This window comes from Equus przewalskii, chromosome 18, assembly GCF_037783145.1.
Source record: "Equus przewalskii isolate Varuska chromosome 18, EquPr2, whole genome shotgun sequence".
Classification (NCBI taxonomy): domain Eukaryota; kingdom Metazoa; phylum Chordata; class Mammalia; order Perissodactyla; family Equidae; genus Equus; species Equus przewalskii.
Genome location: NC_091848.1, coordinates 24879164 through 24893154, shown reverse-complemented (window position 1 = coordinate 24893154; position 13991 = coordinate 24879164). Strand labels below are relative to the sequence as shown.

The 13991-nt window shown below is 35.2% G+C and overlaps 1 protein-coding gene across 1 annotated transcript in view; it reads right to left on the bottom strand.

Moving 5' to 3' along the window:
- VPS8 (VPS8 subunit of CORVET complex) overlaps nt 1-13991 on the bottom strand; it is a 235611-nt gene that overhangs the window by 200864 nt on the left and 20756 nt on the right. Inside the window, 4 exon segments of the mRNA XM_070582453.1 lie at nt 1606-1692; nt 2455-2579; nt 10242-10296; nt 11237-11269. Of these exon segments, the coding sequence (XP_070438554.1) occupies nt 1606-1692; nt 2455-2579; nt 10242-10296; nt 11237-11269 (300 nt within the window).

Sequence of the window (13991 nt, the reverse complement as noted above, 5' to 3'; positions counted from 1 at the left end):
GGCAGAGTGAAGAAGTCTCACAGCTTGCTCTCAAAGGCTAGCTGAGCAGGTGCAAAGGTGGGAGGCACATCCCCCCGGAGTGTAGGAAAGATAAAAGAACTTGTATTTTTGTTTATTAATTTTCTACTTCTTGTGTATATGTTTTATAATGTACTGAAATATCAGTACAGTAGTACATTTATATAATTTTAAAATAAATAATAAATATATATACATTAAGGATGCAAGCCCCAATTGTTATCGATGAGATGTAGGGTTAAGTTTGAAGAATAATGAGTAAGAGTATTGAAGTGTAAGTGGCTGTTGTCAATCCAAGGCTTCAGAAGTATTCCATCATATATCTCTTGCTACCTCTTTCTCCAATGTCACAGTGTCTGCATGTACCACCTTATCATCATTCCCAAGCAACACAATGGTTTCTACTACTGTGCTTTTAACCTCGGCTGCATTCTTGTCTTTTCTTTCTGCCTTTATCGCTTCTGTTTCCTACTGTTTCTCCCAAAGGCTTAACTTTTTTCTGCAAAAGAACTGGCCTTTTATAAACACCACCAACTGGTTATTCCTTCAACCAAACATTTATTGAGTGGCTACTATGAGTAACAAACAAACATAAAGAAAGAACAGATTCTGGTTTCAAAGATCTTAATCTATTAAAGGAGATAAGACATAAACACAAATGACTACGACGTATTAGAAGTTGACAGACGCCATAGGAAGAGGTCAAGATAAACCACCATGATGTTCAGAAAGAGGAGAAATTCTCTCTACTTTTACTTGTCTTGGTTGTTTTCATTGTTACCAAATGCTTCACTGCTGCTTTGTCACAAAAGACTTTTATGTAACTAACCTAGATGCAGACACATAAACTCCAGATGCTTGCAGACTTTAAAAAGCATATGCATGGATAAGAGAGGTCTGCACAGCTAAGCAACCAAATGTGTACATGATTAAAATCGAGCAGATCTGATTTTAGACTTCCCTAGTTATAGCCCTTTACCTTTTATGCTTCTGAACATGGGCTTGACAGCATACAAAAACCAAAGTTCACATTGTATTTATAAATGAAATCTGTTACCTAAGTCGGTTTATTTTTTTTCAGGCCTGTAAGGAGAAAGCCAAGACACAAATCTTAATGCCTCTCCTTTAGAGGCCTGAAAGAAAATAAACCAACAGATTCATTTCTAAACATAATCCAAACCTCGGTTCTTTCACAATTGTTGCCTTGAGCCTCAGGTAACTCCCAACAAAGTGTGACAGAGCACACCACCTCAGCAATGAAATCTTGGCGGACTAAACAAAAGGTAAAAAGACCTTTAAAATCTCCACGTGAGTTTTCAGTAGGGTACTGCCTGTCTTTGCTGCCAACCTCTCATCGAGGATCACTCACGTCGATTTACTCTGCTGCTCTATTAGACTTCAACACAACTTGCAGTGGAATGTTACCATGCTAGCCCATCTCTGGTTTTAACTTGAGAAAACATCTTGCTAGGCTAATCAAATAAAAGGAAGTTCATCGTCAACGATTCCGTTTACAAAGAAATTTACTTAAAAATGGACACAAAGGCAAAATAATAAAAATTATTAGAAAAAAACTGAAAATACTACCTTAATATGTAATATTGCCGTTCCTGGAGGATGAGCATCTGTTATTGATCTGAGAAGTTTTCCACTGGCCAAATCCCACATAGTAATCTATAAGACAACCAAATGCTTTAAAAACAAATTTATTGCTCTTTTTTGGACTTAAGTATCCTGCCTTCTGGCTAAAATAATCTATTCGTGCTCTATAAACATTGCAGGCAAAGAACTGTAAAGTTAAAACATAACTAAAGGTTGCAGATCCATTAAAGCACGGGGCCTTGATTCCATCTTCACCCACCCTTCATCCTGTCCCACCTACTTTTCCCTTTAGATTTTGAATGTTGTCCTTATACTGAGAGGTAAAAGAAATTTCTTTAATGAGTCAATTTCTCTAGCACTGATAAAAATTATAGGAAAGGCTCACTGCCAAATTAGTCATGTAGAAGTCAGAAGATGAGAAAAACCATAACTTACTGCCAGTTTCAGAAGTGGAAAGAAAAAAAATACCAAAACAGTTATCCAGAACACAGGAATAAGAATACAGAAAGAAGAATATAGCATATTTAAAAAATAGCAACAATTATCTACAATACTATAAGGAAGTAAATTTTGTCTAACAGCCTGGTTGGTTTACAAAAGCTATTTAATTATATAGACACATAAATTAAGATATTAAAAATCTGGCTCTGGCTCAGTCAATAACAATTATTCAAAAATGTGCACAAAAGTCAGACTAAGCAACCTCAGGTTAGCTCCACAGACATGACATTTTATAACACACATTTTGGTCTTTGAGATATTGATCTAAAGATATTAGTTTTTAAAAAATTGATTTTAGCATTGTCTAATGCATAAACTAAAGTTCATATTTACCTGTCCTTTAGCAAAGCCACAGAGAAGCCTTGAGCAGTCATTGTTGATACTGAGCGCAGAGATGGCTCCATACTGACCTCCAACACTAGTGCTACCCAGACAGAGTCGCAAAGCTTGATTCTGATCTAAAGAGAGCAATTTGTAAAATCAAGTGAAAGAAATGGAAGGAGTGAATAAATTATATATATGTAGAATAGGCTTGTTTTCAAAGACGTGGGAGGAAGCAAGAATCAAAAGAATGAAATGAAGTCACATCCATTTAAAACTATATTTATTGAGCACCTACTAGATATTTGGCATTGAATTATAACACTAAGAATGCGGGAAAACAACATCTACAAGGACGCATAATATAAACCTTACTAATGATAAGTAAAAAAATCCATAAGGAATCTGTTATCTCCTTGAACAAACCAACTGCCTTTCATCTGTCTCATCCTAGAATTGTAGTTCTTGCTATTTTCAGGATGCAAGGTTACAGGGAATACCATCTTTTAAAGTAGCTTTAAAACTTCAAAAATCAAAATTTATTAATTTAGAATTTGGCTAAAATTTACATTTATATATTATCCATGGAGAAAAGGTCTACTAGGCAAATTAACAGTGCAAATAAAATTATAGAGTAAACAGTTTAAACCACTTAAGAAAATTATTTTCAAGCATCAACATCTGATATGCAAAAAGCAAATAATTCAAATCTCTGCTAGATTAAGTTCTTTAAGGGCAAAGATCTTGCCTTAATCACCTCTGATTTCTCCAGGAGGCACTCAAATATTTATTAAATTTTACTATCTCTAATAATTAAAAGAAATTCCTCTAGAGCTTCTCCTAGGCAATGCTTATTTGTCTAGAGTGCGTTACTATACCCACCTGAAAACAGTGAAATAAAAAATTTAAATATACAAAGGCATGCTTATAAAATTTAACTGTTTAGAGAAAGAAAAAACCCACCATACTTGCACAACCTGGAGTCCTCTGAATTCCCCCAGCAACGATTTATGCTTCCCTTAACTATCTACATGCTACTTTTTGGAAGTTGGTATGTCTTACACCCACTATTAGACTATGACCTCTCTAAGGGCTGAGATTATGAGTGAATTAACACTCCCAGAATACCTAGCCTCGTGCCTTGCACTCATAAGCCATCCGACAATCATCTGAATAGCTTCCACATTTGCAAATCTTCCTTCTAGAAGGATAAATCTAGTTATCAAAAAGAGCCTAAAGACATTAATTCTCAGGTCTAGGGAACAATATTAGGTAAGTTCATTTGCCCATCCAAAGTGAATACTGCACAAATATTCTTCTATGTTCATAAGCTGGCTCAAATAGCAATCCCAATTCCACAAGGAGTTCTGACACAATTAATGGCTGTACTGTTTCTGGCACACAAAACATACTCAATGTTTTCTGAAATCATTTTAGAGTTTAGCCTTCCAAGGTGAACTTTTGAGAAGGAACAAAATGCACAAATATACAAAGGTCTGATATATTTTAAAACTCATTATCTTTATTCACATCTAGAATTATACAACTAGAGATTTTTTCCTTACTTACATACTTTTCCCTCCCTCCCCCAGTTTAACCCAAATTATTAAAATTTCCTTTATTCTATTTTCCTGACTCTAAATACGACATCCCATTTTATTCTGCTTTACTGAAACTGCCTGTCTAAATCAGCATTTTCTGGGGTCCTTATTTTGTCACGGCCACCTTATACAGTTAGTGGATTATCCATATATCTTATTTTGCAAACTGTCAAGATACCATGTTGGGTAACAGTGTTCTATATATACCAATACTTTGGGTCATGCATGTAGGCAAAGGATGGAAAGAAAGTAAGAGGACAAAGACAGAAATCCCTACCAGCCTCACAAAGAAGCCCCCTGAGTCTGGCTGCCCGCCTTCCGGGCACAGAGCAGAGTCTGTACAACGTCCTGCTGGGATCCTTTGTAATCCCTGCTTTGAGATCTAAACTTTACACAGTTCTGATCCACCAACACTTAAAGACACTCATGACTGCTTTCTGATTCAACAAAGTTCAAACTTTAAATTAGACTATTTAAGTATTGCTATAACTCAGGGAAAGTAAGAATAGGAGAATTAAGGAGTATGATAAAAGAGAATAATGGTACCATTAAGAAAGAGGAAATGGAGAAGACGGAAGGAAAAAGACACATCTAACCTCTAGATTAAAACCCCAAATATGACTGCTTTCCTAACTGTGGGATCCATGTACTAAAAAGTAGCTAAGAGGGGCTGGCCCGGTAGCATCGTGGTTAAGTTTGCGAGCTCCACTTTGGTGGCCTTGGGTTCGCTTGTTTGGATCCCCAGCACGGACCTACCCACTGTTTGTCAAGCCATGCTGTGGCAGGCATCCCACATATAAAATAGAGGAAGATGGGCACAGATGTTAGCTCAGGGCCAATCTTCCTCAGCAAAAAGAGGATTGGCAGCAGATGTTAGCTCAGGGCTAATCTTCCTCAGAACAAAAAAGTAGCTAAGACAGGGACCTAAATTATCAACCTTGGTCGCTCCTGAAAGACGTATCAAATTTACATCCCATAGGACTCTCTTAATGAAAACATTCTCAACTTTTTTGATTTTTACAATGTATTCATTCTCTTTATAATGTCCCTTTATAAGGTAGCATGGCCATGAGGTGATGCACAGTGTATAAAATATAATCTATTTTAACTCCAAAAGATATTTACCAATTTTTATTGCTGTCTTAAACATCTATCTTTATGGTATCATGTTAACAAACTTGCTATTACACAATTTAGGCTAATCATAAAAGATAGATTTCTGTGGAAAGAAGAAAGCAGAGTCTTACTGGACAGGTTTCTTTGCTAGAGTAACTAAACATTCTGTAGTCCAGACGTTCTGGATGATTCTGGGGAGAGGCACCTGGTGAAAATAAAAATAAAACCTCTTCCAAACACTTAAATTCTATAGTTATAAGGAAAGGATAAAAGGACCTAGAGAGAAGCAAGAAAGGTGACAATCAGAGCTTTGCACCTTCTCTTCCTCCAGGGGGCTCTTGATCTTACTAATTTAAAAGGAGAAATTCTATTTTCCCCCTTCTCTCTGAAGTCTCCTTTGTCTATTGTTGGGGAAAAGAGATTAAATTAGTGGCACACCTAATTTCATTTACAAAGTCACATAAAATCATATCTATTATCATTGTCAACTTAGTTTTTTAAAAAGAATTGGAGAGGGTCCTTATGAAGCAAATGACTCTGGGCAAGAAATATGAAATGAGTCTCTCATTTTTCCTATAAACTTCACAGAGTTGGCATAGAGCTTAAATAAGAAAATGCCTATGACAATTTTAAGAATTACCAAATGGTACAAATGTAAGGAATTATTATTAACAACAAGAAATAGCTTAACAATTAATTAAGAGAACCTGAAGCCCAGATAGCACAAAAGCACACCTATTTGACACTGTGATGAATTACACCTATTTCTTTTACTAGTATGTCTTTCAAAGTACACTTTGCTTAGGGTAGATCTCCTCAGCATATTCTGGGTTTAAGAGTAATGCGCAGAACAGCAAAGAAAAGCCACAAATAACATATAAAGTCTGTAATAGCTATAAAATCTAAATTTGAACGTACTTCAAGAATTTCTCCTCCTTCCAAATACCAACATTAACCCAATCCTCTATTTCCTCACCCTAATTTGTTTAACTAATTTGTTTTATCTAGTTTAGTGCCCAAAGACCATCAAAGAAGGAAACACTTAGATCCCAGAAGGAATCAAATTTGTGGTCTGGAGCTCTACTTTCATTGCCAGAATTCAACATTCTTCACTACTAATCTTTTCTTACCCCTTGAGCATATTAAAATATCCTCTAAGACCAAAAGAGAAGAAGAAAAGAGATATTAGGAAACACTTTTTGTCAATGATCAGACAACTGCAGAGGCACTTCACCTGACCTCCACCTAACAAACACAGAGAACTAAAGCTCGCATTCCCTCTGCAAAGCTGAGTGACTGAAGCCCAGGACACACTGACTCCCCATGGCTAACCGGCTATTCTCTAGAATGTTGATGCTTAAGAAGAGTCCGTTGTGTTCACTTCCAAACCTGTTCACGCCACTGTAATGTTACTGTACCTAAAAATTAAACAATACATGAACTGATGAAATAGAGTGAAAAAGAAACAGCTGTTGTTTCTATGAAACTAAATGAATGCTGAGAAAAATCTGGTAAAGATGAGTTGCTTTAAAAAACTGTCATGAAATAAGTTGCAGACAAGATAACTGTAGAAGTTTGAAGATAAGTTTTGTGAAAATCTACAATTCTGCACTCCTCAATCGATTCACAGGTGCCTAAGCTTTTACCTTTTATTTTAATTTAAAAGTGCAAATTTTACATGACCCATTATTGATGCAGTTTATGCCAAAAAAGATGCTGTAGACCTCCAAGTGGCAAACACAAAGTCAAAGAAATGGCTTTGGACTATATCAAAAGATTAAGAGGAAAAAGAATATTTATATATTTTCAGTTAAAATAAAACATTGAAGGTATGTATGTATGTATGTATGTATGTATATATATATATTATATGTAATTTTTAACAATTCCCTGCTTTAATCAATTTAAATTAGCTGGGTTTTTTTCCAATAAGCATTTCCTAAGAGGGCATCAACTGTAATTGATAGCATTCTCTTCCAACATTAAAAAGGTCAAAAGAAAAAGAGTCACTCATGCAAACCAAAATTACTATACCTTTTCCTTTGAATCCATGCAGAAAAGATCAAAAGAAAGAGAAAAGCAAGAAATCAGTTCAAAAGTTCAGAGAAAAGACAGGTAAAATTTCAAGAGTATAAGTGACAAACTTCAGTTATCTGTGGGAATGATATTAAATGTGATTAATGGGCATCTCTAGCATCTATGATTATATTCAAGTATTGGTTATGCAAGAAGAGAAAATGTGTAACATTCAAATTATAGCACAGTAAGAAAACACAAGTCTATTAAGTTTGATAGAAACAAAAACAATTACAAAAAGATAATCTCCTAAAGTACACTAACAACCCAAAAAATGGAAAACTAAGGGCCTTAAGGATAAGGAGACACATTTATTAAGACTTGAATTTTTGAGATCCTGTATATAGGTGAGAACCAAGATATATAATAAATACCATAAACCTATAATTCCTTAAGAATAGGCAACATACATCATCTTTAAGAAGCTTATAATGATGACTATTTTAATAACTCATGCCTCTATTCCTAAGAGAATCTAGTAGTTCTTAAAAAATTACAGTTCTTGCTGCTGCACTTTTTCATGCGATCAACAAAGATGTTTTAAAAAGATCAGATTTAACCCAGACCGCTAATCTAGATACTTCATAGTATTATTACTCTGCCATTTGTTCCTGGCTTTCAAGCACATTTTAATGCATTTGTTAAAACTCGCTGCCCAAATATATGATTCCCACAAAAATTATGAGTAAAATATATTAACTGCATGATTGAAAGCCTGAGGCATAACCAGAATATTATGATTCTTTCTCAAAATGTTCATTCTGACAGACTTTCTTTTCCATGAGACCATAATGAAAGATTACTATTTCATCCTATCAATAAGAAATCTGCTGGGGTCTAAAAAAATTAGGAAGCAGGCACAAGGAAATTAGAGAGAGAGTAGCAAAAGACAATGTACTCTTCTTCTCTGTTAGTTTTTATTTTAAAAGTATATGTGTTAATTTGTTGCAGTAAGCTCTACATGGGTTTGATTATAAGCAGGCACACATTCTTATATCCTTGTGGTAAGGAAGGGACGTTAAAGCCAACAGAGTTGAGGAAAAGTGAATACTGGTAGTGGGAACAAAAAATCAACATGCATTCTGCTGACAGATAAACATATGCATTTTATTCTCTCCTCATTCATCTTAGTTCTTCTATTTTTTACTTCACATATTTTGGAATTTGCCTCCTGTTCTCTCAGGACAAGTGAATTGCTTGGAGTGGCAGAATTGCACTGATCTATGATTCAGTATTCCTTGCTTCTGATCTTGGCTCTGTGCATGTCATTTAACCTCTCTTGTTCTCAATCCCTTTATGTAAAGTAAGGGAATTGAACTAAAAGAACTTTTAAGATCCTTTCCCCAAATTCTATCCATCTAATACAAATCATGCCCCTATAGCAGAACAAGCATTTACATTTGATAGGAGAGCAAGCTGGTCAAACTTTCTACAAGGCAATTAGGCAACATATATTAAAAGTGTTTAAAATGTTCATACCCTGACCTAAGCAATTCCACTTTTAGGAATTTGTCCTAAGGAAGTAATCATGTGCACAAAAATGTAGTTCCAAAGATGTTCATTACTATACTGTTTAGAAACAACCTAAACATCTTATGGTAGGAAATGGTTAAGCAAATTATGGTGACTCCATTTAAAAGAATACTATGTAACTGTTAAAAATAATGTTACAGATGAATATATAATTACATGGAAAGATGTTCATTATAATGAAAAAGAAGGTTACAAATTAACATGACCCATTCTGGGGTGTGTACATATACATACACACACACACACACACACACACGTACAGAAAAAAGATTAGAAGGCCACACAAAAATGTTAGGGATTATGCCTAGATGATAGAATTTAGTATTTTATATCTTCAACCTTCTACTATGAAAATATGTCAATTATGGAATAAGAAAAAAATTATGGTTTAAATAATCAAGTCTAAGTTTTCTCAAGAGAATTATATCTTTGTTTTCATTCTTCCCATCCCTAAACAGTAAAACTCTATTATTTAAATCAATCATCTTTGAAAAGACTAGGTGTTAAAAACCACATGACAAATAAGGCCTTTGGCATAATGGAAAATGTATAAATAGGAAGTCAATTGTTCCAAAACAAGGGAAAATACCTAGTTGTTCACTCATACGGTAAATAAAGATGCAAGGCTCACAGAGATCAAATTGTGGTTCTGCTACTAAAGTATTCCCAGGTAAACCTTATACAATATTCTGTAGATTCCTTACTAAAATCCAGCATCATCAGGAATTCCATTTAAGAGAGATGCAAAAGACTTAAGATCCGGAAGAGAACACTAAAAATGACAGAAAAATATTACCTGATAGTTTTTAAATTAAAAAACAGACCAAAATGTTCTGCTTATAGTATTGAATTCTAAAGCAAAGAAAGATTATTGAAACTAGGGTTCCTTAGTCTCAGAGAGGAAAAAAATGAGAAAATACTTCAGATGACTGTCTACTATACAAATGAAACTAGTTAAGTTCTCCTGTCAATCAACCAAAGAGTGTGATTATGGGCTAAAAATTTTTCAGTTTAGAGGGATTTGCAATGTAAATGAAAAGAACTTCTTGTCAATGAGAGTTACTAAAAACGACTGAGAAAGCCTGGGAATCTCTTTGCCTGAAGACCTTTTAGAATACCTACTACTCGGATATGATTTAGAATAAAAAATCACCACCACCACAAATTGGAGGCAGACAAATTGACAACCAAAGGTCCCTTTCAACTTTGTATTCTTTTTGTCTAGCTCTGCAGAAAGTCAAAAGATATGCTGTCATGACTTACAAATTCAGAAAGAAGAAAATAAACTTGCAATGAGCAACAAAATGAAGCTGGGTCAAGTAATTTTTAACTATAAAAATGACACTACTTTTCAAGTTTTTCTGGGTTTTTTTCAAGAAAATAAAGTTCACCATATACACTATGAGTAAAAGACATTATAAAACCCAAAGGATACTTAATGTTTAAAATAAGGAAAGTACTTAGGAAATTTACCAAATATTAAAGCCAATCCATGAGATGTACCCACTGCTATCAGACTGGACACTGCCTGAGGAAAAAGAAAGGGAAGATTACATTTTAAGATATTACATCAAGAATCTTGAAATAATCAGAGCTGAATTTGTTGGTCTTCCTTCCTCTAGGCACCAGATGACATACCAACTATTATAAATAAGGAGAATTTCATCTAGGAGGTAAAACGGGAAATGAAACTCAGGACATTTTATTCCTGGGAATCTCTCTAAATTTACTCTAAGGGTAACAATATCAAAATATCATATGTTCAACATTAGAGGCAAAAGCATGCCACTTAGCTTCCTCTAAAGCAATTTTTTAAAAAAAATCAGGGGTCCAGACCAAGTAAGAGGCACTTACACTATCCAGCAAGAGCCTCCTGTGCGGGTGGGGAAGGGACAAGAAAGCTCTTCTCCAGTTTGTTCAGAGGAGCCAAAAGGCACCAGAAATGTTCAAAATTCAGCCCATTTCCTCACCAATTGACTAATAAGAAAGCAAGAGGCAGCTGGAAGTAGTCGAGAAAAGAGGGCAGTTCAATATCCCCCAGTTCTCTATAATCACTCCCCACATTTCCTATTTGGCAGGCTTGGCGATGGAGTCCAGAGCTGTTCAAAGTACTATTTACCCCAAAGTGAATCTACCAAATACTGTCTTCCACTCCTATAACCAAAGGCAAGCCGAATCACAGGAGCAAATTCACTTGGGCAGGGTAGTATCACATACAAATAAACCTGGAAAAAGCTAATCATTATTCCATTAGATGCTCCGCAAACAAATGCCTGAAGAGTAACAATATATTAGAAAGAGAACATTCAACACGGGTAAATTTTAAACTTGACTACTGGCAGTAAATGACTTATGAATTTATCATCACAATAATTTATGTAATAACTTTGAACATTAGAAGACTGAATCCAAGAAAACCCAATCAAACAGAAAGCTTACCTTTAAAGGATTATTTAAAGTATACTTACAATTGCTGTAGGCAAGCCAGCATCTACTTTGTCCTGAATGAAATTAAAAATAAAAAAAGTCCTTGAAAAGATATTTTTTAAAACAGAAAATGGTATAAGGCGCTCTCTTTACACATACTTTGATCCAAATCAATTCAGACAAGAGGTAGACCCTTCATTTTTGCCCCTACCTAAGAGAAACTACAAAAGTTGTATAAATCAACAAAATATAAAAAGCACGAGAGTGGGTCATTTTATTTTACTAACTGTAACAGATGCTTCAGGAAGGGTACTGATTATAAATGAAAATGTAAAGAAAAGAGAGAGGAAAGAGGTTCCATTTTCAATAATGTGAATAAACTATGGGTACTTATGGGTCAAAATGGTAGGAGTCCATAAAGATTTTAGAAAAGGGAAACATATGCTAAAGATATTCTTCCTACTCAGCAGATTATCCAAAAACCCCTAAATAAAACCTGAGCAGCATATATTCAGTCAGTTCTCAAGCATAAGAAAATCAAAACTTAAGTACTAGTCCCAGCTCCTTACCAGTAACCAAATGACCTTGGGAAAGTCACCTAACCCTTCTGAGTATTAGTCTCATCTGTCCAACTTATAGCGAATACTGCCCCATCTACCTCAATGAGTTCTCGTGAGGATCAAATTAAATGTAAAGTAGCACATAAATGTAAGGGAATCTATTTGATGCTTCTATAGCTTTAAACAATAATAATGATTAGCACTGCAGCAGCAAAGAGCTTTCACATACATATATATTACACTGTTTGATTCTCAAACTGAAAGAGATAGATAAAATAGGTAGCAGTATTCAGATTTTCCAGGTTAAGAAAACAAACGTTTCAAGGAGCTTAACTGACTTGCCCACAATTATTCAGAGAGTGGAAGAACTATGTCTCAAACTCAGGGTGTCCAGTTCCCAGGTCAGCTTCTTTACATGACTTCTACTTTTCTTCTCTATGTCTGTCCCTGTCAATGTGGTCAATTCGTTATCACCATCTCTCAGAAGGCAGAATCTATTTTACCCAACTTTATAGAGCTTGCCGGGAACTAACTTAAGAAACTTACTCCAGTGCGTGGGAATATGGAAGAACAATGACCAAGGCTGCTCTGTACAATGTTCTGGAGAGCAGGATATACCCAACTGTATGCAGATGTGTGTGTGTGTAAGGCATGCCTCACATAATGCTGGACGATTAAGAAGCATGCAATAAGTATCTGATAAATGATTTGTGTCGCGGACACAGAAAAAGAATGAGACGGCAGATGAAAAACATAAACTATATTCAAAACGGAACCCGAATAATGAAATCAGAAGTCAGCTAACATTAAAAGCTAAAACACCATAGATGTGGGAAGCACTTGAGAGATTACAGAATTTTAGTACTGGTGTTGAGACATTGAGGACAGTCATTCTCAAAAGCCAGGGTGCATTAGCATCATCAGGATACCTGTTAAAATGCAGATCCCCATGCTACCCTGCTGGCAATTCCAATTCAGTGGGTCTGGGGTAGTGCCCAGGAAGCTGCATTTTAATAAGCTCTCCAGGAGATCATTACACACCGGAAACATTCTACAAAACACTGTGCCAAGGTATCTATTATCTTACATGATCATAAAAATGATAAATATCCTTAAAAAATTAATTTTCACTAATTTTAAATATAGTCATGTCATATCATTTTGAGGAGGATTCCAAAATTAAACAATGAAGTTCACAACTCCAAAAGTTTCATCTCCCCTAAGTGTTCTCCATGCGTGGACTACGAAGCCGTGATGATCAAGGCCCTAGGCAGCCCTAATAACATCACAATCCACATGGCTGAAGGCGTTATTGAACAACTATTCAGGAGAGATACCCGAAAGTACAACTAGCTTTACATGTTAATAAACCAACCATCACAGAGAAGCATACAATTTAAATTGAGCTGGTAATTCCAAAATTAGGAAGGCACAGTATGAAGACTGTCACAGGAAAAGCAGTTTTCATTTTAACATACCAAAGGAGCTCAGCCATGGCAATGAAATAAGAATAAAATGCAAACACTCTGGGATTTATTAGAATTTTTCCCTCCCCTTCAAGAGGGAGGAGAAAACCCTTTTAAATAACAGATTTATCTAATCATTGTTCAGTGTCTGAGTTTTAGCTCAGTCTCCATTATTCAAAATATTTTTAAAACTGCACAGGTGGGTCAAATGACTGTTCTGGTTCATCTTGATTTTGAAAGGAATGAATTTCATCACCTACATAAGGATTAAATTCAGAAAACGTCATGGAAATATAATCCTCAACAGGTGGTTCCCATTCTAGCAAATATGAGTTACTCTCCACCTAAAGAGGAAGGACAATTGCCCAGGTTTCCTCCATTGCTTGACTATCTCTCTATTTAAATTGACTTCATGATATATGAGCTGGGTCAGGCTATACCAAGGGCCCACAGAGAACACTTTCGCTTTTCTTTTCTTTTCTTTTTCTTTTTTTTTTTTTTTTTGGTATCTGCAATAAGAGCTTTCTCTGATAAGCCTGAAAACTGCAATGCGGTTATGGTGTCATGATGCCACTTCTGTATCAATCTCTTCCCCTCCTGAAAAATCAACACTTTTATTTCTTATCCAAATTGAATATGCAAAATACCAATTAAACTCCATGAAAAGAACATAAAAACACATCAAAGTTCCCGGGGTATGAACCTGTCATCATCATCATCATATTATTATATACAGGATCTATCTATTGAATTCAGAAAATTAAAATTGA